Source organism: Sciurus vulgaris (genome assembly GCF_902686455.1).
Source record: "Sciurus vulgaris genome assembly, chromosome: 3".
Taxonomy (NCBI): domain Eukaryota; kingdom Metazoa; phylum Chordata; class Mammalia; order Rodentia; family Sciuridae; genus Sciurus; species Sciurus vulgaris.
In genome coordinates this window covers 20966915-20991240 of record NC_136463.1, presented here as the reverse complement: position 1 = coordinate 20991240, position 24326 = coordinate 20966915, and the positions used below count along the sequence as shown (strand labels likewise).

The 24326-nt window shown below is 51.7% G+C and overlaps 2 protein-coding genes across 7 annotated transcripts in view; one reads left to right on the top strand and one right to left on the bottom strand.

Moving 5' to 3' along the window:
- The first annotated feature begins 212 nt into the window (after nucleotides 1-212).
- STAT5A (signal transducer and activator of transcription 5A) lies at nucleotides 213-23758 on the top strand. The gene is made up of 19 exons (XM_079132792.1): nucleotides 213-366; nucleotides 1164-1301; nucleotides 1746-1902; nucleotides 2961-3050; nucleotides 5698-5872; nucleotides 11093-11223; nucleotides 11432-11583; nucleotides 12052-12207; nucleotides 12515-12694; nucleotides 14324-14411; nucleotides 14513-14635; nucleotides 15001-15093; nucleotides 15540-15746; nucleotides 16358-16452; nucleotides 16548-16678; nucleotides 17305-17460; nucleotides 18072-18126; nucleotides 18443-18547; nucleotides 19477-23758. The coding sequence occupies exons 2-19, from the start codon at nucleotides 1174-1176 to the stop codon at nucleotides 19637-19639; spliced, it is 2385 nt and encodes a 794-aa protein (XP_078988918.1). The 5' UTR covers nucleotides 213-366; nucleotides 1164-1173; the 3' UTR covers nucleotides 19640-23758.
- Nucleotides 22237-24326, bottom strand: part of STAT3 (signal transducer and activator of transcription 3) — a 60319-nt gene continuing 58229 nt past the window's right edge. For all 6 annotated transcript variants that reach the window (XM_079132797.1, XM_079132794.1, XM_079132798.1 and 3 more), the window contains one exon: nucleotides 22237-24326. Coding sequence is in view for 4 of the 6 variants with exons in the window: in XM_079132794.1 (XP_078988920.1) it covers nucleotides 24271-24326 (56 nt within the window). In the remaining 2 variants the exon portion in view is untranslated.

Sequence of the window (24326 nt, the reverse complement as noted above, 5' to 3'; positions counted from 1 at the left end):
CCGCAAGCGAGGGCTGGCTGGGACTCCCGGGGGACCCAGCCGTCGGGGCAGCCTCCACGCGCGGCGCCGCCCGGCCTCTCCACCCGCTGAGCCCGGCCGCCGCCGCTGCGCACTCGCCGGGAGCCAGCGACCGAGGGCGGAGGCAGGGAGGGAGCGACAGGGGCTGGGAGGGGTGCTGGCGAGAGCTCGCGCGCTGTGTATGGTCTATCAGAGGCAGCTGACCTTTGAGGAGGAAATCGCTGCTCTCTGCTCCTTCCTGTAGTAACAGCCACCGCCGCCGCCGCCGCCGCCGCCGGGAGCCCGGACCCGGAGCAAGAGCCGCGGGCGCAGAGCCCGCCCCGCCGCCCGACCGCTGGGCCCCACCAGGTGGGTGGCCGGCGGCGCGTCCCGGGCGGCGCGCTGGGAGGACCAAGCGACTCCTGGCCTGGCCGGCCCCCGGGCACCCGCCACCCTGGAGCCCGACGGCCGGGCGCCGAGCAGGGATCGCTCCCGGCTTGAAGAGGGAGTTTAGGCGCAGCACGTAGAGCGGAAGAGGGACCCGATACCAGTCACCAAGATGAAGGGAAGCGGCACCGGGTGGGCGCCGTCCTGGCACGTAGTGGGGTGGGGCGCTGTCGGGCCGGACCGGGAGCGAGGGAGTCACTGGAGCACAGCCGAGGGGCACGCCAGAGACTAGTGTCCATCTCCCCAACCCGCTCTTTTTGACAGCTTCAACCACGTGCACAAGGGGACCGGGCTGTCCAGTGGCTATGGCTGCGTTGCCCTAACTTTGAATTGGAATATCCACCCCTTCCCAGAAATTAAGAGTCGGGGTCCAAGGCAGGGAGGGGGATTTTTGAAGCCCTCTCCAGAGGGCCTGTTGGCCTCCGCTGCCAAGTTTCTCTTTCAGTTTCTAAGCTGTCCCCCCCTCTGGGGAAGCCCCAGTAGGGTGAGGGGAGAGGAAGAGGAGGAGGGCACCTGCCTCTCAATACCCCACCCCAAACCTCAGCGGGTTCCTTGTTGGAAGGGAAGGGCGGTCTTCCCCTCCTTACTGTCTTTCTACCCTTGCAGGAAGGCATGTCTGGGGAACAGGGTAGTCTAGCCTAAGGTTCTGGGGTGGGCATAAACGGGCTGGTCCGGCCTCTACTGTAGGAGGCACCTCTTAAGCCTTCTGTTTGCCCTAGGTGAAGGGCCATGGCGGGCTGGATCCAGGCCCAGCAGCTGCAGGGAGATGCCCTGCGCCAGATGCAGGTACTCTATGGACAGCACTTCCCCATCGAGGTCCGGCACTACTTGGCACAGTGGATTGAAAGCCAGCCATGGTAGGATCCCTACCATCCAGGGTTTTTTGGTCTCTAGATCTCCTCTCTCTGGTTTCTTGTGACTCTGCTGGTCCTGTCTGTTCTCTGCGGAAGGGGTGGTGTCCCTGGGAAAGGGGAACAGGGAAATTGGAGCCTCTGAGGGGACAGAGAATGTTTCTAGATTCTAAGCTGCCAGGAACAAGTCCTTTGAGCCCTGGAGCACCCTTAGTGAGGAGCCTGAAATTTTCTTTTTCTTTTTCTTTTCTTTTCTCCCCCCCCCCCCTTTATTTTCTTTCTTTTTATGTTGTTGCTGAGGATTGAACCCAGTCCCTCACACGTGCTAGGCAAGCGCTCTGCACTGAGCCACAACCCCACCCCCTGGAATTTTCATGTCATACTTTTAGTACCTGACCTCCTTGCCAGGGAGGTGTCACAGCAAGTGTCTCTCCTCTGCTCTGTCCCCAGGGATGCCATTGACCTGGACAATCCCCAGGACCGAGCCCAAGCCACCCAGCTCCTGGAGGGCCTGGTGCAAGAGCTGCAGAAGAAGGCAGAGCACCAGGTGGGAGAAGATGGGTTTTTGCTGAAGATCAAGCTGGGGCACTATGCCACGCAGCTCCAGGTGGGTGTGGACACCAGGTCATCTGCAGGGAGGCCGTGTCTGCCTTCTCATTTTAGCATCAGCACCTCTGGGTTTTCTGCTGGCCTGACCACTGACTCACTATGTGGCCAGGAGCTTAGTGGTAACTTTTCTTCAATTTCCCCCACCCCCTCTTTCTAAGTCAGACCTGTTGGATTCCTTTAAATTATTACAAAGCAAGAGGTAGGAGTGTGGGGGAAGAGTGAACCTGCGTGGTGGACAGATGGAACAGAAGGGATGGAGGTAGACCAGGATACCTTTGCTAGAGAAAGGAAGATTCTAGAAACAGGGAAGGAGGCATCCCTCTTGGGGCTCTTTTTCTGAAAGGCGGGACAGTTGCTGAAGAACTGAGTTGCCTGGGAGGCAAGAACTGGATAAAAGGGCTTTGAATTAGGGGTTGGAAGGAAGATGTAGCCTCTGGGGGAAGTATAAAAGAAGAGCAGGAGGTTTTGTGAAAGCAGGAAAGGGGTGTGGGGGGTAATCATGGTTAAGCATTTATTGGAACTCCCTTGTTTTCTTAGAGAACCCCCCTTAAATCCAGAGTGCCAGGGAAATGTCAGTCCATCCCAGAAGGAGGAGGAAACAGGAAAAACCTGAGGGGAAACAAAATCAGAACCCAGGGGCAGGAGTATGGTAGAAAGTATCTTGACATTGCCATCAGATGCTCAGGGCCTTGAGTCATCTACTCATTTATTTGACTCTGGACAAGTACTTAGCCTCTCTGAGCGTCAGTTTTCTTACTTGTGAAAAAGGGATCATAATTTCTTTATGTGATAGGGATTCCCTGCTATGAAAGTCAAAGGAAATGTTAAACTGAAAGTGCTTCGTAAACTCAGTTTTCTGTCACTGTAAACCAAATAAAAAGATCTGTGAGGGGAGGTGGACCAAAAGAGAGATAGAGGTGTCTAGTGATGGCTCCCGAGGCTTCCTGGGAAGAGCTGAGGCAGGGGACGAAGGAGAAGAAGGGGTGGACATAGCACAGGGATCTGCATGGCTGGAGCAGAGAGTGACCACTGGTGGCTGCTGTTGCATCCTTTCAGAACACGTATGACCGCTGCCCCATGGAACTGGTCCGCTGCATCCGGCACATTCTGTACAACGAACAGAGGCTGGTCCGAGAAGCCAACAATGTGAGTGCCCTGTGGGTTTGGGAAGAGGAGCTGAGGAGTCCCACTGCCTATGTCTTCCTCCCCCGACACAACTGTGTTTTTGCAAAACACTGGCATATGGAGAACACCAAAGAAATAGGAGGCCTTGGCAAATGTGAGAGGCAGTGTCCGTGTGTGATAGTGTGGAGTGACCCCCAATTCAGTCCCTGGCTCAACCATTTACCAGTCCTGTGACTTGAGCAAGTTACTTAACCTCTCTGAGCCTCATTTTCTTCTTTTCCTCTCTTTTCTTCATAGTGCTAGGTATTGAACCCAGGCCCTCGTGCATGCTGGTCAAGCACTCTACCCTTGAGCCATATCCCCAGGCCCCCTCTATTGTAAAATAGGTATACCTACCTTATAGGGTTATTATGATGACTAACTGAGACACCATGTGCACCAAGGTTGGACAAACAGACCAATGGAGCAAAAGAGGGACTCCTAACCACCCCCCGCCCCCGCTACACACACAAACACACACGCACCTGCAAACTCCATCTTTGTCAGAGGTGGCATTACAAATCACCAGGGAAAAGATCTGACCTTCAGTAAATAGGGCTGGGACCAAAACAAGAAATGTATGCTGCTGGTGTCTGTGAGGAACAGTAAAGGCAAGGTCTGTGTTAGAAGAAAGACAGACAGGTTTAGAAAAGCAAGACCCAGGAAGCAGGAGGGGGACTTATCTCCCTCCTTCTGAAATCTAGTGGCATTGAACATACACATGGACATTGGAAGTGCTGTATTATCTGCAGGAAAGCAAAAGGAATTTTGTAAAGTGATGTCATGAAAGGCCTTAGAGCAGCGCATGAATCACAGGTGATGTTATTTATTTATTTATGTTATGGACACCTATTGCAGGAATTTTACAGTTCACTCAGTAGATGTTTATTGAGGTCCTACTAGGTGTCCGATGCTGGGCTAGGACAGGAGAAACAGATAAAGATTTTGTCCCTGCCTACAAGGAATCCCAGCAAAGATAGCTTCTCCAGAGGTGAACCAAATGCTCAGGGGACATATAGGGGAAAAGTGTCTTTTCAGATTGGGGCAATTGGCAGGGGAGTGTCTTGAAGAAGGAGCAGGGCAAGAGGGAGGAAAGGAGGAAGGATGAGTTTCATGGCCCAGAGTAACAGCAGCACACAAAGGCAGGAAGGCTTCAGCCATGGAATCACATTCGAAGTCTTGTGAGTGGCCAGTGTAGTTGAGGAGAAGGAAGCCAACTGGGGAGTAAATGGGTAAAGTTGGAGAGGGAGTGGAGGCCAGGTTACAGAGGGTCTTCCCTGTGTCCTGAACTTGTAATCACAGAGCTACCTGTGGGCGGAGAAAGGATGCAGCCCTGGTTGAGAAACGCGTGTCTGAAGTACTGGTGTGGTCACATCAGGGGTTCAGTCCTTCTCCTAGCCTTTAAACCATTCTTAAACATCCCTGGTGTTCAAAAGCTCAGGGACAGAGAGGTCCTAGCACTTGGGGACCTCATATCCTTATGCAAGAAAACAGACTAGCAACGAGTAAAAAATACAAGAAAAAGGCCCTTTCAGATAAGGATAATGTTGCTACCAGGCACAGTGGCGCACACCTGTAATTCCAGTGGCTCAGGAGGCTGAGGCAGAAGGTTCACAAGTTGAAAACCAGCCTCAGCAACTTAGTGAGGCCCTTAACAACTCAGTGAGACCCTGTCTCTAAATAAAATACAAATGAGTTCTGGGGATGTGGCTCAGTGATGGAATGCTCCTGAGGCCTGAGTTCAATCCCCAGTACCAAAAAAAAAGAAAAAGTAGTAAATTGGCCCTTCTGAAAAGGAATGAGTTAAAGGACTTGCCTCCAGAGGATTGGGTGTCAGAATGTTCAAATCTGATGGAACAGCGATTGCAAAGGCCCTGAGGCAGGTATGTACTTGTGTTTTCAAGGAACAGAGACAGAAAACCCAGGTTGCTGGTGTGGTCAGGCAGCAGAGGATCTGGTTGGAGGCAGGCAAAGGCTATTTATCCTTCAGGCTGGCTGAAGCTATATGAAGGAGTTTGGATTTTATTCTAAGAACAGTTCATTGGAAAGTCCCTGAATGCTTGGTTCCCTTTCAGCCAGGTGTTGAAGGAATGGTGAGGTCCAAGGAGGCTGCCTTGGTGGATCCCCTGTAGCTTCATTTTGGATTCCCCAGGATACCACCTGTTTGAAGTTCAGCCCCCCCCTCTCCCCCGCATCCCACCCCCTGCTTCCTTCACACCTAAGAAAGTCTTGAGTGGCAGCATGGCTGGTGTGTGTTCACAAGCCCTGCCCTGCATCCCCAGCACCCAGCACAGGTCTTGGTATTTGCTCAGTGAATAAACCTGAAATGAGAGGTCATCCTCATCAGTAGAAGACCCAGGTGACACCTGGTCTCTGTTGAGTTGAAATTTCTCCAAAGGAAATTCACTGGACCCTATTTGGGATAGTCTGGTGGAGGCTTTTTGTGAAATAGAAATTTCTGCTATGAAGATGCCAATTCCGGCAAATGACTGACCTGAGTCAGATGACCCTTCTTATCCCAGATGTGGAGTTTGGGGTCGTAGCATCAGTGTTCCCCATGGCCTGAGGTTTTCTCCCCTCCTCTCTACCCAGCACTGCTCCTTGTCACTTCCACTCAATCTGTCTCTAGTGCAGCTCTCCTGCTGGCATCCTGGTTGACGCCATGTCCCAGAAGCACCTTCAGATCAACCAGACGTTTGAGGAGCTGCGACTGGTCACACAGGACACAGAGAATGAGCTGAAGAAGCTGCAGCAGACCCAAGAGTACTTCATCATCCAGTACCAGGAGAGCCTGAAGCTCCAAGGTGAGGAAGAGGGTGCAGGGCCAAGGGAACTGTGTGTGTCCTGGAGGTGGGAGTGAGGATCATTCTGTGAGTTCCTACAGGTTAGGGGCTGGGTCAGTGTCCGTCTCTCTAGGACCTTGCCCAAAGCCTGGAGTCACGGCTCCCCACCTAGATTCTAGGCTAGGCCCTGTGCCTATGTAATTCAACCCTAATGACAAGTTTGTATAGTAGATAGCTTTGTTGTCCCTATTTTTCTGGTGGTACAAGAGAGTTCCAAAGAGAACAAACAGCTTAGCCCAGGTTGCCTATAATTTGCAGAACTGGGTCTCAACTAGAGCTATGTTATAGAATCCCTATATCTTATTATCCCAATTGCAGGTATTCAGTGACCATCTGAACAAATGAAGAGATATGGGCAAAGTTCCCCAATCAGACGGAGGATGTGGGAGGGGAGTTCCTTGGTTGAGGCAGGCTAGAAAGAGGTGCTTTAGGAGTGCCTCACAGGTTGTAGACCTGGGGTGGGGGTGACAGTGAAAGTTCCCCTGTCTCCTAGGGCTGTACTTGGCCAGCGCCTGTCATGATGAGAGTGCAGGAAAGAAAGACTGACTTAGAAGGAATTAACTCCTGGTACAATTTGAGGCATTTTGAAGTGGCCCATTTTCCACCCACTCCAGACTGGCCCCAGAGATGTGCCACTCCATCCTGGAGAGAATAAGAAGGGCTGTGTTTCCTTTTCCCTTTCTCTTTCTCCTTCTGGCTTTTTTTTTTTTTTAGATGTTAAGGGACCTTTATTTTATTCATTTACTTATATGTGCTGCTGAGACTCGAACCCAGTGCCTCACACATGCTAGGCAAGCGCCCTACCACTGAGCCACAACCCCAGCCCGCCCTTCTGACTTTTGAGGTAGAAACTTAGGTCATTGATTTTAAATCTTTCTTCCATATGTATACACACATACACATACATAAACACCTATATGTGTATTTTAATGTATATAGATTATGTAAATGTATCTCACACAGAGAGATTATGAGTGTATGAGATTATGAGTTGAAGAAATGAGTTTTACTTTAAGCACTATTTTAGCCACACCTCATTAGACATATTGTCTATTGCTCTCATTCACTTTGAAACTTTTCTAATTTCTCTTGTGATTTTACCTTATATGTCATTTAGGAGCACACTGTTTCATTTTCAGCTATTTTAGGTGTCATATTGGTGTCTCCTATTGGTATTGATTTCAATATTGTCTTGTTATTGATTCCATTGTGATCAGAGAACATGCTCTCTGTAGTCTCAGTTCTCATAAATTTATTGAGACTTTTTTTATGGCCCAGCATACACTTGATCTTGATGAATATATCCTGTGTACTTGAAGAGAACATATGTTCTATGGTCGTTTCCTTTAAAAATAGCAATCATCTGTGGGGTGCGGTGGTACACACCTATAAGCCAAGCTACTCCAGACACTGAGGCAGATTGCAAGTTTGAGGCCAGCCTGGGCAATTTAGTGAGACCCTGTCTCAAAATCACATTTTTTTAAAAGGGATAAGGTATAGCTCAATGGCTAAGTGCTTGCCTACCAAATGTTAGACCCAGGATTCAATCCCCGGTACCACCAAAAAAAAAAAAAAAAAAAAAAAAAAGCAACAATAAAATGAAAATTTTTATAAAAGCAAACAAAAAATATGTACAATAGCTCTTTTTTCTTTTCTTTTTTTAATTTGTTTTAATTGTCAATGGATCTTTTATTTTATTTTTTATTGATTTATATGTGGTGCTGAGAATTAAACCCAGGGCCTCGCACATGTCAGGCAAGTGTTCTACCACTGAGCCACAACCCCAGCCCTCTATTTTTTCTGAAATAAAATTTGGTGGGAAGAATGGAATTACTTTGCATATAGTCATGCTCTGTATGATGACATTTCCATCAGCAATGGATCACATGTATGCTGTTATATACCTCATACATGTAGTAGACTATATCATCTAGGTTTGTATGAGTATACTTTTACCATGAAAACATGATACCTCTTGGTATTCTTAGAGTGAAAATATCACCTGAAGACACATTTCTCAGAATGTGTCCCCATTCTTTTTTAAAAAATACTTTTTAGATGTTAATGGACCTTTATTTTATTCATTTATTTATATGTGGTGCTGAGAATGAAACCCAGTACCTTCCACATGCTAGGCAAGTGCTCTACCACTGAGCTACAATTCCAGTCCCATGTATCCCCATTCTTAAATGATGGGTGACTGTATTTGCAGATCTCTTCAGTGTTAGGTTTAGTAAAAGATATCTGGGTCTGGGTCTTGCTTTCAATCTGTTGTAATATCTTGTAGCTTCTGGAGAGTTCCACAGTATACTTGTAAAAATATTTAAGGTGAAAAAGGAAAATAAAGTCTTATGAACTTATGAAAAAAATTGATTTTGTGGACACCCTATAAGGGTCTCAGGACTGTCTAGGGATTCCCTTGACCATACTTTGAGAATCACAGATCATGATCTTCTTTGTTTTGGGGTTTTGCTTAATTGTTTTATCAGTTGCTGAAAGAGAGGTATCAAATCTCCTATTACAATTATGGAATTGTCTACTTCTCCAACTCATTTTGTAGATATATGTATTTTGAAACTATTACTAGATATGGAGACATTTATATTTATGATTTTCTGAACAATTGACATAATCATGAAATATCATTCTTATTCTCTGATGGTATTCTTTGTTTTGAAGTCCACTTCATTAGATACTAATAAAAATATTTCAGCCTTCTTTTTCTATATTTCCCATAGCATATCTTTATCCAGGATTTTTAGATTTTGTAATACAAAGGACATATTGTTGAGTTCTGCTTTGTATTTATTCTAACAATCTCTGCTTTTAATTAAGATGTTTTGTCCATTAACATTTAATGCACTAAGTAGTGTATTTGTATGAAGGACTGACATCTTGCATTTACCTTTTTCTATATTTTTTATTTAGTTGTACATACGATGGGATTTGTTGTTACATATTTGTACTTGTACAAAATATAACAATATAATTTGGCCAATATCATTCCCCTGCATTTTCCCTTTCCCTTTCCTCCTCCCTCCCGTGGACCTTTTCCTCTACTCTACTGATCTCCCTTCCATAAGGGCTGACATTTTAATATTTGTTTTCTGTTATGTCCTATTAAATCTTTGTTCCTCTGTCCCTTCTTTTGGTCTTTTTTATTATTTAATTTTTTTCTAGAATTCCATTTTCATTTAATTATTTAAGTTCTCTTCCTAACCCTGCCCTATCAGTGCTTTCTGTACCCTGACCCAGCACAATGACCAAAACATGGCAGATGTTGAGTAAATGTTGGCAGGATGTTTCTAGCATGTCTTCCTCCTCCTCAATCCAGAAAACAAGCAGCTCCTTCATGAAGTAGAAATAGGAGATTTCAGGCTATGGTTTCTACCTAAGTCCTTTGATGACAATATTTATGAGCCTGGATGTGGGTTTCAGCTGCCAACATATAGGTTTAGGTTTGGATTCTGGTTTAGATTTGCACTCACTATGTATATGGTGTCCGCTCTGTTTTATCTGCCTTACCATTACAAATACAAGCTATTGATCTGTTTGTGCAAGTGAAGGCCCAGGTCCCCAAGAGCAGGGCAGTTACCTCAGGTCCACCTGGATTCCTTCCCAGAAACACCTGCAAATGGCCAGGAGAGACCTACATGGGTCACTTGCATGGGGAGGCTGGGTACAGATGTTGGGATCACTACCCACCCACCCTGTCCTGTGGGCCAGCAGGATCTTCTAGCCCTTCTATTATGTCCCTGGATAATACTCTTCACATGTAAAACCCTCCAATGAGATTGGAACCATATTTCCACCTTCTGGTTCCGGGTTTTTCCTGCATGTCCAGCATTGCTTTTGTCTGTCCCAGCACTGGGGCAGGGACTAAGTCAATGTGATGTACCCCTCAAGCCAGCTGGGAACTTGACTAAGACATGCCAACACATATATCTTCTTGATTCAAACTGAGTAAGGATGCTGGACTGTTCAAAGGGCTATTGGAGCTGGGCACAGTGTTGCACGCCTGTAATTCCCGTGGCTCTGGAGGCTGAGGCAGGATTGCAAGGTTAAAGCCAGTCTCAACAATTTAGTGAGGCCTCAGCAACCTTGTGAGTTCCTGTTTCAAAATAAAAAATAAGAAGGGCTGGGGAGGTAACTGGCTAAGGGACCCCTGGGTTCAATCCCCAGTAACAAAAAATAAACAAACGAAAGAAGGTTATTGGAAGGCAGTAATGATCCCAGCACTCAGGAGACTGTCGTGTTGGGAGGGGGATGGGTTTGCAGGCCGGGGAGGGTGGACAGGTGGCTTTGACTGTGGACAAGTTTGGTGGTTATCAGTCCTCAGGTGTTTCTTCCTTTACTCTTTCTACCTCCCCCATGTCTTAAGGCTCTGTTCATAGATAGTTTGGAAAAGGTAGGGAGGCCTCCCTCCACCCTGCCTTTCCTAAGGGAATCTTGCTGAATTGTGTCCCAGGAGGCCCAGACACTCCCTCCCTCCCTCCTGGTGGGTTGGCTGAGCTCTTGTTGACTCTCCCTGGATGGATGTGGCAGGCACCTTCCACTCCTAGCAAGACTCACCATCCTGGGGAGGGACTGCCAAGTTCAAGGATGGGACAAAACAAGAGAGCAGGGCCTCCCAGATGAGGCTCCCATGCATGTGAGGGGTGGGGCAGAGCAGCTGCTTGTCTCTGTCACCTTTTCGTTCTCGTCCTACTCCCCGGTCACCAATCAGAACCAATCTTCGTAGAACTCAGGCCTGCCAGGCCGTTCCTGGAGCATTTTCTGTATCATTTATTCACTGTCCACGGTGAGGCACTCAGCAATGCCACGAGTCTCCCGCTTCACATGTGGGGAACTGAGACACAGAAAGAAAGTGATTTGCAAAGTTCACAGGGGTGGAGTGGGAGTGGGGGTTGGGGGCAGGCAGGGTCCTGTTCCACTTCACTTGTGAGCACCCACTGCCCAGAGGGGAGGCCCAGCCAGGAGGCCAGTGAGCAGAGCCCAGAGGTGCCTTCTGAAGGTGCTCCTGCATCTTTGGGCACCCATGACTGTACATGGGAAGCCGACTGGCCATCAGTGGGGTGACTGACCCTTGAGGTCTTGCTCCAGAACAGGTGAGTGGGATGCTCTGGGCTTCCTGGTAGATGGCAGGAGTGATGGTGGTGGGTGTCCTGTCCCCTCCTTCAGCTCAGTTTGCCCAGCTGGCCCAGCTGAACCCCCAGGAGCGCCTGAGCCGGGAGACGGCCCTCCAGCAGAAGCAGGTGTCCGTGGAGGCCTGGCTGCAGCGTGAGGCCCAGACTCTGCAGCAGTACCGCGTGGTGAGTAGGATCCTGGGTGTCGGGGACTGGATGGAGGGGCAGAGCCAGGAAGGGCAGGAGGCCAGACCCTGTTCCCTGAGGTGCTGTGAGGCAGAGAGGTGGGAGAGGGAAGGGTCTCCTGGGCCTGCCTGGCTCCCTGGGATGGTAGGGGAGGTCCTGCAGGGCTGTTCCCTGGGAGCCCAGAGGGCTGCTGTCCCCCTTGCCACAGGAGCTGGCCGAGAAGCACCAGAAGACCCTGCAGCTGTTGCGGAAGCAGCAGACCATCATTCTGGACGACGAGCTGATCCAGTGGAAGCGGCGGCAGCAGCTGGCCGGGAACGGAGGGCCCCCCGAGGGCAGCCTGGACGTGCTGCAGTCCTGGTGAGGCTGTGGGGAGGCGGGCGGGGTGGCAGGGCTCCAGGGTGCGCTGCCCGCTGCGTCTTCTGCCTCCCGCCTTGGCCTGAGCAGCAGGCTCCTTCTGTCTGTGACAGCTCTCATTTCGCCACTGTCCTGGTTTGAACGTGGACTTTGGTCCCCTGATCCATACTGCTTCCCCCAGGGATGCAGTCACGTGCTGGGGAGTGGGGCAGGGCTTTGGTATGCAGTGACTCTTGAGCTGATTGGCCCCAAGTCGGGGTGGCCCCTGGTGTGTGCATCGTCTGCTTGTGGAGGGCAGGAGCGTCCTGTGTGCCAGTGGGTTGGTGGGGTGGGGAGCGCCTGTGGTGTCCTGGTGGGTCCCTGAAGATGCAGCTGTGTTGCTGGGGTCTCCCTAGACTGGGAGCCCCCAGGCTGTGGCCTGGGGTGGGGAAGAAGCCATCATTCCCCCGTGGGCCCTGGGACTTCTTGCAGGTGTGAGAAGTTGGCCGAGATCATCTGGCAGAACCGGCAGCAGATCCGCAGAGCCGAGCACCTGTGCCAGCAGCTGCCCATCCCCGGCCCAGTGGAGGAGATGCTGGCGGAGGTCAATGCCACCATCACAGACATCATCTCCGCCCTGGTCACCAGGTGACTGCTGCCTCTTGACACCACCTGGAGCATGCGGTTGACACGTGGGAGGCGGCAGGTGCCACCCAGACCTGAGGCTCTGCCCAGTCCCGTCTCTGCCTGGCACCCCCTCCCGGGGCACCTCCCATTGCTCTGGCCGCTCGGGGCAGCCTCCCCCAGTTTCTGGCGTGGACACGGTGGGAGATGCCTCCGCTCGGCCTCCCCTTCTCGCTAGGAAGAGAGGCCCCTTTCCTCACAGGGGGACCCGCAGCCCCACCCCGCCACGCCTGCATCTCATCGTGTGTCTGGTCACTCGTGTCCCCTGCAGCACATTCATCATTGAGAAGCAGCCCCCTCAGGTCCTGAAGACCCAGACCAAGTTTGCAGCCACTGTGCGCCTGCTGGTGGGCGGGAAGCTGAATGTGCACATGAACCCCCCCCAGGTGAAGGCGACTATCATCAGCGAGCAGCAGGCCAAGTCCCTGCTCAAGAACGAGAACACCCGCAAGTGAGTGTGCCTCTCCCTCCTGCCGGCTCTCCCCATGCTGAGGGTTGGTGCCTCTGTGTCCTGGGACAGCACAGCCTCTCTTTCTTTGTGCCTGTGTGCCCAGGTGTCCTGTCTCCCTGGTTCACTCTGTCTGCTCCCAGATGCAGTACACTCCTCCCACTCAGAGGCCTTTCCCAGCCTCTCAGGTGCCTGGCACTCAGTAGGTCAGCAAGTATTGTGCTGCCACATGACCCATTCACTGTTCAGAGCAGCAGGGACTCAACTATTTCTAGACAGATCTTATGTCTCTCCTCCAGCCATTTACTAACAGAGCAAGGTGCTGACTCAGAGAAGTGATTACTGGTGTAGCTTTGTGACCAAGGACACATACAGGGCATCCTGGAAGGGGGTCAGGTTTGCAGGTCATGGTCTCATGTTAATAGTGGGACATGAGGTGGCGAGTGACTGAGCCAGGAAGGGGAAGAGTTTTTCAGACACAGAACTTGTTCTGTGTCCTGAATAAAAAGTATGAAGAAGATACATGTGGCCAGGGGTGGGGTGCAGAGGCAGGGAAGGCCACCCACGATGTATGTGGTGAATGAAAGAATGAGTTACATGGGAGACCTGGACCCATCCTATATCATCCAGTTAGACTGTTTCCTGAGTGCCCACCCTGTGTCCTAGGGAGAGTGTGGTAAACAAGCTCTCAGGTTAGCTGGAGAATCACAGAATCGTGCATTTTTAAAAATAAGGTGTTACCAAAAAGTGTGAAAGGAAATCAAAATGATGACATCATAGCTTTTGGATGTGGGAGCGGGGCAGGATGGTGAGGAGCGCTAGACAAGTCAAGAAAGGCCTTTCTGAGGAGACAGTTGAGAATAGACTGGAATGAGCAGACAGTGAATGAGCAGGGCTAGGGACATAGCTCAGTTGGTAGAGTGCTTGTCTCGCATGTACAAGGCCCTGGGTTCAATCCCCAGCACTGCCAAAAAGGAAAAAAAAAAAAAGTGTTTGGTGTGGTGGGAAGAGCAAGTGCAAAAGTCCGGAGGCAAGTACAAGGCCATGTGGTTTGCATGTCCTGAGTGAAGAGAGAACTCAGACCAGGGAATAGGGCAGGAGTTGATCATGGGGATCCTTGTAGGCCATGGTCAGGGTTTTCATTTTAAGTGAACTAGAAGCCTCCAGAGGCCCTGAAAGCCACATCTCAATCTCAGTACTCAAGATGCTTTTTTTTTTTCCCACTAGGGTGTGAACCAAGGGGCACTTAACAACTGAGCCACATCCCCAGCCTTTTTTATTTTTTATTTTGAGACAGGGGTCTTGCTGAACTATTTAGGGCCTTGCTAAATTGCTGAGGCTGGCTTTGAACTTGCAATCCTCCTGCCTCAGCCTCCCTAGCTGTTGGGATTACAGGCATGTGCCACCACACCCAGCCCAATAAACTTTTAATCTTATGCTAGAGACCCAGACCTCACCCTCAGAGACCTTGCCTTGGGTACAATAACCCAGAGTGACCAAGGAATACTCAGGGGGTGGGGATAGCGGCTGCTGGCAAGGGCCAAATACTGTGAAATGCCAGTCTGAGATATGGAAAGGAGGTTGCTCCTCACTAGGGCCTGTGTGGAGCTGGGGTCCCCCTCTTCTTTGCAGCGAGTGCAGTGGCGAGATCTTGAACAACTGCTGTGTCATGGAGTACCACCAAGCCACGGGCACCCTCAGCGCCCACTTCAGAAACATGGTGAGCACAGGGCCTGGCCTCAGAGGGAAGGTCTGCCCAGGGCCGAATCCTTTTAACCAGGCAAAGTCTTCCTGTCCTCCTCTGGCCTCCCTGCCCTGCAGTCGCTGAAGAGGATCAAGCGCGCTGACCGGAGGGGTGCAGAGTCTGTGACAGAGGAGAAGTTCACGGTCCTGTTCGAGTCTCAGTTCAGCGTGGGCAGCAATGAGCTTGTGTTCCAGGTGAAGGTGAGGCCCCACGCCCCCGTCCCCACAGGTCACCCCGAAAGGCGGGGGATCTCTCTGAAGCTACCTGGTTGGTCTGGGAAAACCTGAAATCTCTGAATCCCCTCACTCTGTCATCCCACCATGCTGTCAGGAACCCCACTGGGCCGGCAGCTGTTTGCTGCATCCTTACCTGGCGCGGGCCGGGGCAACTTGGTCAAGGAGTTGAGAAGGAATGTGTTTTTTTTCAGTTTGCTTGTGTTTAGCATTTGTTGGGAAGGGCCTGAGTTTGGAATTGTGGGTAAGGAACGAGGGCTGGCAATCCTGTCTAGGCAGAGAGCAAAATGGTGCTCATGCCCTTTCACCTCTTACTCCTTTGTCTTCCCTAGACCCTGTCCCTTCCTGTGGTTGTCATCGTTCATGGCAGCCAGGACCATAATGCCACTGCCACTGTGCTGTGGGATAATGCCTTTGCTGAGCCGGTGAGTCCCTACAGGATTTCCACCTTGGCCCCCGGGGCCCTAGAACCCTCTGTACGGTCAGTTCTGACTCTGTGGGCCCCAGAACCAGAGCAAAGATGGAGTGAGCACAGTGAGCGCCCCGTTCTTAGGCCTGTCCTGGGGCCGTCAGAGTTCCAGGTTTCTGCACTGGGCTCTCTGAAGTCCAGGAGCCTGCTCTTTGGTCCCTTTTCTCTGAACGTTGTTTGCCTTCTGGCTGGGATCCCTGGTCTCTGTCCTCAGTCCCCCCGGGTCTGGGTCTCCATCCCTGCAAGCCCACTCTCCCCGTTTCCTCTCCTTTCTTTCCCCTTTGTTTATGTCTCCTTTCTGGATTGTCCTCGCTCCTCTCGTGGTCCCTGTCCGTTGTGTCGATGTGGGAACATTTCCAGCTCTCAATCTGCCTTTTCTTCCCGTTTCTCCTCTCCCTCCAGGGCAGGGTGCCATTTGCCGTGCCTGACAAAGTGCTGTGGCCACAGCTGTGTGAAGCGCTCAACATGAAATTCAAGGCCGAAGTGCAGAGCAACCGTGGCCTGACCAAGGAGAACCTCGTGTTCCTGGCGCAGAAACTGTTCAACAGCAGCAGCGCCCACCTCGAGGACTACAGCAGCATGTCCGTGTCCTGGTCCCAGTTCAACAGGGTGAGGAACCTGGGCTTACAGCTGCCTGCCTGACACTACCAGGGTCCTGTCCTTCCTCCCTGCACCTTGCAGGCAGGCTACTGCCTGGGGTTCGGGTCCCACCCACCCCCTGCAAGCACTCCCTCCTGCCATCAGGAGAGATGGGGGCTTGGACCCCAGGAAATGCAGACAGGGTTAGCCACAAGGAATTGCACTCAGTCGTGTGAGCCAGAGCAGGATGTGGTAGGAACCTGGGGCTGGGATTCAAGTCCTAGATCTGTTACCTAATTTGCAGGCCCCTGTGCTTCAATTTTCTCATCTGTCACATGAGAGGGTGAAGCAGAAATGACCTTGGAAGGCTGTCCAGCCTGGACAATGCTTTACAGCTCCCACCCCCAAGCCAGGCAAGGTGGCATGTACCTGCAATCCCAACAACTGGGGAGGCTGAGGCAGAAGGATCACAAGTTCAAGGCCAGCCTCAGCAAATTAAAAGACACTGTCTCACACAACAGTCCTCCACCCCCAGCACCAGAGGGGGTTGGTGCGGGATCCTTGTGTCTAGAAGCGTGGAGCAAGTTCACACTCAGTGACTCAGACCCCAGCCCTGACTCTGGGTTTCCTGGGACTCTTAGGAGAACTTGCCAGGCTGGAACTACACCTTCTGGCAGTGGTTTGACGGCGTCATGGAAGTGCTGAAGAAGCACCACAAGCCTCACTGGAATGATGGGTGAGGAACAGGACCACGGGTCGGGAGGCCGGGGGACAGCCCAGGGGACAGTGGCTGCCAGCCCCACAGTAACACCAGGTGCTCCACATACCCAGGGCCATCCTAGGTTTTGTGAATAAGCAACAGGCTCATGACCTGCTCATCAACAAGCCCGATGGGACCTTCTTACTGCGCTTTAGCGACTCGGAAATCGGGGGCATCACCATCGCCTGGAAGTTTGACTCCCGTGAGTGTCCACAGCACCCTCTCTCCTACCCAAGGGCCCGGTGTCCCATTTCCTTGCTCCACATCCTCCTTCAGGCCTTCAGAAGGCACCCCCCGGGAAAAGCAGGAACTGAGCCCGGTGTGGGAGGAGTGTTGCTTGGAAATGTAACCACTTCCTATCATTTTTCATCTTGGAGAACCTAAAATCACTGGCCCCACAGACTCCAGAACTGCTGAGTGAGTCCCCAGCTGTTTCATGCTGTCCCCGCTCAGCCATGGCTGGCCTTGCTGGTGTCCACTTGCCCAGTGTGCTAAGTAAAATGTTCCAGTGCCCACTTTCCCATGCCAAGAGGCATGCAGGCTGGGGTTGTAGTCTGAGCTAGGAAAACCCCAGATTTCTTTATGAACCCTCCTTCAAACCCCAGAAGCCAGGCACAGTGGCCCACACCTGTAAATCCTAGCAACTCGTGAGGCTAAGGCAGGAGGATCATAAGTTTGAGGCCAGCCTCAGCAACTTTGCCAGGCCCTCAGCAATTTAATGAGACCCTGTTTCAAAGTGAAAAATACAAAACAAAATAAAACAAAACAAAACATAAAAACCCACAACCATGACCTTCTCCTGTGGGAATGAGATTGTCCCTTTCACAGCTGACCGCAACCTGTGGAACCTGAAGCCATTCACCACTCGGGATTTCTCTATCCGGTCCCTGGCTGACCGACTGGGGGACCTGAGCTATCTCATCTACGTGTTCCCTGACCGCCCCAAGGCTGAGGTCTTCTCCAAGTACTACACTCCTGTTGCAGGTAGGTCCTGCCACCTGACCGCCGGGGCCCTTCCCAAGCCCGTGGACAGTGCCGTAGGGCTGGCCAGTGAGGGCTTCCCCAAGAGAGGCCAGATGCCGTTTCCCCTGTGGATTTTGGTCCCTGGGATGGTGGAAGGGGACCTCGGGGCTCACAACTATGGGGAGGGGAAGTGAAACCGGTCCTGGCTTTCTTCTCTGGCAAGCTAAAAGAGCTGAGTTCTCTGCTGAGTTGCGGGGGCTGGGATGATTCCCACCCTCGCAGGCCTCTGCCCTCTTCACCACGCCCCACCCCACAGCCTGCCCCCAAGTTGAGTGTAGGAAGCAAAGTGGACAGGTTTCTCCTCTTCAGCCTGCCCCGGGTCGCTTCTCCTTGTTTCTGTCTCTTGGCAGGGGTGGGAGCAGGAGGAGGCAGAGTAAAGCCAGAAGAGGAAGCAGGGAAGGGATGGGACTAAAGCCAGGGGTCTTGGCGACACTCAGCAGGTGTTTTGAGGAGTCCATGGGAAATCTCATCCCAAGAAGGCCCCAGGGTAGCATGGGCAGGAAGTGGAGGGCGTGGGTGGGCTTCCACTCATGTGCCCCTCCTGGAGACCTTGTTTCTCTTTCCCTGCCAAGGGGGCAAGGCGGTGGACGGCTACGTGAAGCCACAGATCAAGCAAGTGGTCCCAGAGTAAGTGTTGGGGGCTCTGCTGCAGGCCTCCTGCTGCCTCTCCCCTCCCCCACCCCGGATACTGCCTCCCCTAACCCTAGGCCAACATCCCTGATGCCCTGAGAAACCTGGCCTAGCCCTGGGTGGGGAGGGACTGGCCTGATCATACTGTGGCTGGCATCCAGGGCTCCATTCCCACAGCTGGGGACCTAGGGCCAGGGGCGCACTTTGTCCTTCTAGACTCCAAAAAAGATGTAAAGGTGCCCCTGGATCCCTCCCCAGGTCAGCTACGTTCTGGCCCCTGGCAGCTGAGGCTCTGTTCTGCTTTGCTCTGCAGGTTTGTGAACGCATCTGCAGACGCCGGGGCCAGCGCCACGTACATGGACCAGGCCCCCTCCCCGGCTGTGTGCACCCAGGCGCACTACAACATGTACCCACAGAAGTAGGTTGTGTTCTTCTGGGGTGTGTGGGGAGGAACTCGGCCCTGGCCTCAGGCTGGAGCCCTGGAGGGCCGGTGGGGCCGAGGAATCCGGAGCTCCTCTAGGTCTGAGCCCACCAGCCCAGGCCTAGGTGGGTAGTTTTTTGGAAGGCTTGAATACAGGGTAGCTATGAATGGGGTGGTTGTGAGTCAGATGGGAGCAGGGTAAGGAATCCATTTCCTTCTGTGGTGGTCTGCGCTGGATGGCCACAGGTCTGGGAGGAGCAAGTGGCCATGGGATCACCACTGGCATGGCAGTCAGGTTGCTTACACCATAAAATGGAGTGAACACCTGCCTTAAGATGCTGTGAGGCTGAAATAAGGTGGTTAAAAGCTTGTTGTGCGTCCTCAGTAAAAGGTGCATGTAGGCCATTGAATGGCATTGCAGGTCGATACAGTTCCTTAACCCAACCACCCCATTTTCAGATGAGCTCAAGGACAGGGAAATGAACTCCTGAGATCATGCTATGAGGTAGCAAGAGATGCAGGTGGGCTGGGCACAGTGGTGCACGCCTGTAATCCCTGCAGCTTGGGAGGCTGAGGCAGGAGGACCTCGAGTTCAAAGCCAACCTCAGCAACTTAGCGAGACCCTAAGAATCTCAGTGAGACCCTGTCTCTAAACAAAATATTAAAAAGGGCTGGGGATGTGGCTCAGTGGTTAAGCACCCCTGGGTTCAATCCCCAGTACCAAAAAAAAAAAAAGATGCAGGTGGAAGTGGGGTGTGTCCCAAAGAGCCAGGGAGCGACTGTATCTAGCCTGGAAGAAGGGATACCTCCAGAACTGGTTCTGTCCTCATGAGACTCTGGGCTGAGTGGAAGCAGGCTGGGGACTGTCCTGGAAGACTTGAGGCTGTGAGATATGCCAGTTCCCCTGACATCCCTTTGTTCACCAGCCCGGACCCCGTCCTCGATCAGGATGGAGAATTTGACTTGGACGAGACCATGGATGTTGCCCGGCATGTGGAAGAACTCTTACGCAGGCCCATGGACGGTATAGACTCCCGCCTCTCCCCGCCTGCTGGTCTCTTCACCTCTACCAGAGGCTCCCTGTCATGAATATTTGAATCCACGCTTCTCTTTGGAAACAGTATTCAATGTGGAGAGTTCGTACCAGTTGTGATTGTAGCATTGCTGTGCATACCGATGCCTTTGTGTGCGTGTGTTTCGGTACAAGGTGGCCCACCTCGCCTTTGCAGTTCTGGGTGAGTGGCTGAAGCAGTGGTGGCCTTTGGGTTCAGATCAAGACCTGCAGGAGCCCCCTGGGTCTGTCTGCCTTGTGCAAGAATTGGAGCTTCTGTCATTGTAGGCCCTTGTTGCTTGCAAACCTCTTCCCCCGTGTCCTTTATCCGCTTGCGGCTATTTAAGTGAAATTATTCCAGAAAGGGAAAGGGGACCGGTTAAAGTTCTAAGCCGAAGTTTTACTCCTGAGCTAGCAGCTTCGCCCTCCTTATGCCTGTGCACATATATGTACACAGGTGTGCATCTGTCCTCATGCACACATGGTGGTCTAACTGATGCTTTCCCTCCAGAGGGAGGTGGAGGTTCATTCTTGATGTTTTATAATATAGCCAATGTGGACTCCAGATTTTTCATGAGCCCTCTGAGAGCACATCTAAGCCATGGCCATTTCCTGACACAGTAGAGTAGGTTCATTTGAGCCAGGGCTATTGAGCTGCTCTGAGTATGTAGTGCCCTGGCTTCTTGTACTTGAGCCCAGGGGTGTGGGCTTTGAGTCTCTGGCATCTTTGCCCCCATTCCCCCTTTTCCAACCCACAGCCCCTCCCTTCTAATCTGCCCTAGGCTTCTTTCCTCGCCTCTGTTGGCAACCTGCTAATAAGAAAGGAGGGAAAAACTGTTTCAGGACATGGTGGGTGAACAGAGGGCCTGAGACTTGCAGGGCTAATGCCGTCCCTCCTCGGGAAGAGAGGAACTACAGCAAGGGACAAGCTGCTACCCCCTGGTTGTGCAGGCTTGTGGGGTCTGGAGCAAGGGGTTGAAGCCTCTCCACTCTGCTGGGAGGTGGAACCTGGAACCGGCCTCATGCCCAGAGGAGGCCTCACTCCAACCTCACATGCTCCTCCCTGAGGCTACCTGACATGCAGCCAGGGCAACTGACCGCAGATCGGGAGTCCCAGGTTTCAGCCTCTCTGAAGGGAGGTGGAGGCGAGAAGAGGGATTCTTTTGTACTTTGTACATAGACCACACATTTGTGTGAAGTGTTTTTGAATAAAATATTTTCATAAATTTCTGGTCTTCCTCCTGGTTTGGGGGGATGGCGGTGGCCTCCCTGGGTGACGGCGATCACTAGAGCTGGAGGAGTTTTGTTCCTGTGTGGCCTATGCTGCATGTTTTAGCCTGAGACCACAACTGCTCCCTTCTCTGCCTACTCTAGGGGTCTGACCACCCCTAGAACACTGTCGATGCTTCTCAGAGGGCTAAAGAACTAGGTGAGGGGGCACCATGAATGCAAGGGCTTGAGGTCTTGAGAAAAGAAGGGGCAGGACTCACAGAGGGTGGGGGCCCATAGGATGGGCAGAGCTGAGCTCTAGGCCTCTCTTTTATCTGCCGCTCCTATGAACAATCTTGAAGCTGGCATCTGAGAGCCAGTTCCAAGGTGATTGTCAACCCTCCTGGGGCCAAGGTATCTGAGAGCCAGGAGGAAAGTCCATCCTCCCCTGGCCTCTTCCCAGAGACCAGCAGGTGGCACCATCCAACTGCTGCTATGGCCTGAGTGTAAGGAAAGCTGGTGGGGAGGAGAGAGGACCAGCTTTCCTCCTGGTAGACCTCCTGGTGCCCAGCTGTGGTTAGTCCAGGAGGTGAGGCTGGGGCCCTGATAGGACTCAGGAACATGCTGCTCCCTTGGGTGTGGGGTGGGGGAGTAAGGAACTGTGGGCGGGTTCTTTCAGAACTCAAAGCAGGGTGGGGGGCAGGGGCTTACAGCCTGCCCCAGGGAGGTGCAGGGGCCCAGAGCAGACAGGTTGACGGGGTAGAGGGCTGGGGGTGGAGGGAGGCAGGCGCCACTACCCGCCCCAGCCACACTATCTCTGGTTGCATCTCTGCAGGGGAAGTGAAGTATCTCACACTGGCTCTGTCTTCATGGCACTGGGGCTGTGAGTAGGGGGAGGGGGTGCTGATGCAGAGCAGGCACTGGTGTTGGTGGCCTTTTCCTGAATTATCGCCACTGACTATCCAGGGGCCCCACAGCAACCAGCCAGTGAGATGTCTGTGTGTTGTTCCCACTGAGTGAACTGAAGAAAAGGTGATAATGGGCAACTACTGTAGCCAAAGGCCTGGGAGGGGACCTACACCCCAACCCCCCTTTAAGTAGCTTATCGGACCCCAGACAGGACACAGCAGCTTTGGGAGGGAGGAGGGAAGAGAGGAGGGAAAGGGCTGCTCTGACACCTTTGTGTCACTGGACTATGACCCCGTGTTCCTGGGTTACCTCTCACCTGGAGGCTAGTGGCTAACATAAGATGGGAGGCTGGGCATCACCTCAGGAATGAGAGGTGAAGAGACTCTCAGACCTGGAGCTGGGGCCTCTTCTTCCCAAGGTCCTCTTGCTCCTGCCTCAGCTGGGCCTGTGTGGAAGACCCCTCTAGACAGAAGCAGGGCAGAGGGAGCCTCCGCCAGCCATAAACAGAGTTCTATCAGACGGTTCCTATATAATTTTTATTTCTGGAAGTTAAAGTAGATACAGCAATATACAAAAAAACAACAACAAAAAAACCTACAATAATATAAATTTTTACACTAGGAAGTATACATTGGAATTCGAATGCAGTGGCTAGGACAGCAGCTTACAAACCACGGGAATCCCTTGGCTTGGCTGGGGATGGGCAGGGGACAATAGATGAAAAGTGGGCAGACCCTGCGGACTGTTCTTTGAAGGGGGGACCAGACCAAGTCTCAGCTCCTGTCAGAATGTTGCTATAATCAGTTAAAGCCAGACACACATGCTACCTAACACCATGAACTTTATAATACTCGTTTCAGAGAAGCCCAAGCCCTTGCCCTAGGTCCCTAGGGATTAAACCCAGAGGTAAGCCCCAGCCTCACCTTCCTACCTATCTCAGTTTATGAGTTCAGCTTATTGTGTACTAAAGAGTGTTACTAGAGAAGGGAAAGCTCCCTACACAAATAACCGTCTTGAGGCCAGAGGACACAGGTGGTCAAGGCAAGCCCCGTTTGTCCTCACCCTCTTAATCCAGGCTATAGTTAATCTGGGTCTAACAAACAGAATTCTAGGTACTCTGATCAACTGAGGCAAGGCGGTTTTGAGTTACCAAGTCCTCCTGTTCAGAGAAGGCCCATGTCACCCCTGCTAAGAGTTCTAAACTGCACAGCGGAGGTGAGCTGACAGCCTGAGTCAGGCAGGGTGAGAGGATGGCCACAGCAGGTGCAGGCTGCCTCACCAGGGCGTCGAAGGGAGCAGACAGTCACCAGCACCAGACCAGGTGTGCACCCCTCACAGGAGGGCCAGACCGTGACTTTATCAGTCAGACTTTGCCCAATGTTAACAAGTGAGGAAGGGCTACAGATGCCTTTGGATGTCACCAAGAAACTGGGGGAAGAAACATATTCCCTGAGCTCAATTAGACACCGTGTTGGGGACAGAAGTCTGAGTCATGTTCAGCCTGTATCTATCTCTCTCTCTCTCTCTCTCGTCTCCTGAGGTTCTGAGACCAGAATTCCTAAAACAAATGGGACAGGGGACCTTTAGATAGGGAAGGAGCTGTGCCACTAGCAGGGTTCAGTGGGAAAGGAAGCCAGACGGATCCTAGGCCTGATAAGGAACACGTGGGAACAAGCTGGCTCTGAAACAGGGGCCAAGGTCCCTGTCCTGTCTCAAGGAGAAAGAGAACCAGGGTTGTCCGGTCCTCTCCCGGCCTTTCCCACTAGCAGCCTAACACTCCAAGGAAAATAAAACTGTTTAGAAAAAGAGTCTGGGATGTTTAGTTTTCCTCGATCTTTCCAGTTCAAAACCAAAGGCCAAGCCACAGCTTCAGAAGTCTGTTAAGGGTTTGCTCTGAAAACCCATTTCAGGGTTTATATAAATTATCAGCCTGATGATAGCTGAACACTTAAAGCACCAGGGAGGCCACTAACTGAGTCGTCTTAAATGCAGAAAGGCTATGCTGCTACAGTGTGTTTTGCCCTTTAATTATTATTATTATTATTTTTAATTTAAAAAGAAACCTAGGGGCTTAGATAGTCCTATCTTCTATTTGGACGTTAGCAAGGTTAAAAGTGCAATGCCAGGAGTATGCAGCTATAGGCAGCCTGTGGCATTAGCTCACAGAAATGGGCAGAAGGATGCCGCTGGCACCAGGAGGCACTTGTCTAACAACAAATGACAATAAGCTGCTGAGAAAGAGGGCAGGGGAACAAAAGAATACAAGATATTTCCATTTTCTCCCGCTGGCCACCCCCTCCCATGCCCCCCATCATGGTCTAGAGAAGGTTCTTCTTTACATTTAGATAAAAGCACATCACCCACACTCACTCATTTCTCTATTTTAAAAAGTGTGCCCAGATTGCTCAAAGATAGCAGAAGTAGGAGATTAAAAAAAAAAAATCTGGAACCACAAAGGAGTTTCAGATGCTCTGGGGTTTGGCTGCTTAAGGGGCGGTGGAACAGGGGTAGGTGCCTCAGTCACATCTCTGCAGCTTCCGTTCTCAGCTCCTCACATGGGGGAGGTAGCACACTCCGAGGTCAACTCCATGTCAAACGTGAGGGACT

What these genes read in the sequence shown, in the direction of transcription:
- STAT5A (XM_079132792.1), top strand. Translation starts at nt 1,174, where the DNA reads ATGGCGGGCTGGATCCAGGCCCAGCAGCTGCAGGGAGATGCCCTGCGC. An exon ending in CCTGGTCCCAGTTCAACAGG is followed by an intron (nt 15,747 to 16,357) that starts GTGAGGAACCTG and finishes TGGGACTCTTAG; the next exon opens with GAGAACTTGCCAGGCTGGAA. An exon ending in ATCAAGCAAGTGGTCCCAGA is followed by an intron (nt 18,127 to 18,442) that starts GTAAGTGTTGGG and finishes TTTGCTCTGCAG; the next exon opens with GTTTGTGAACGCATCTGCAG.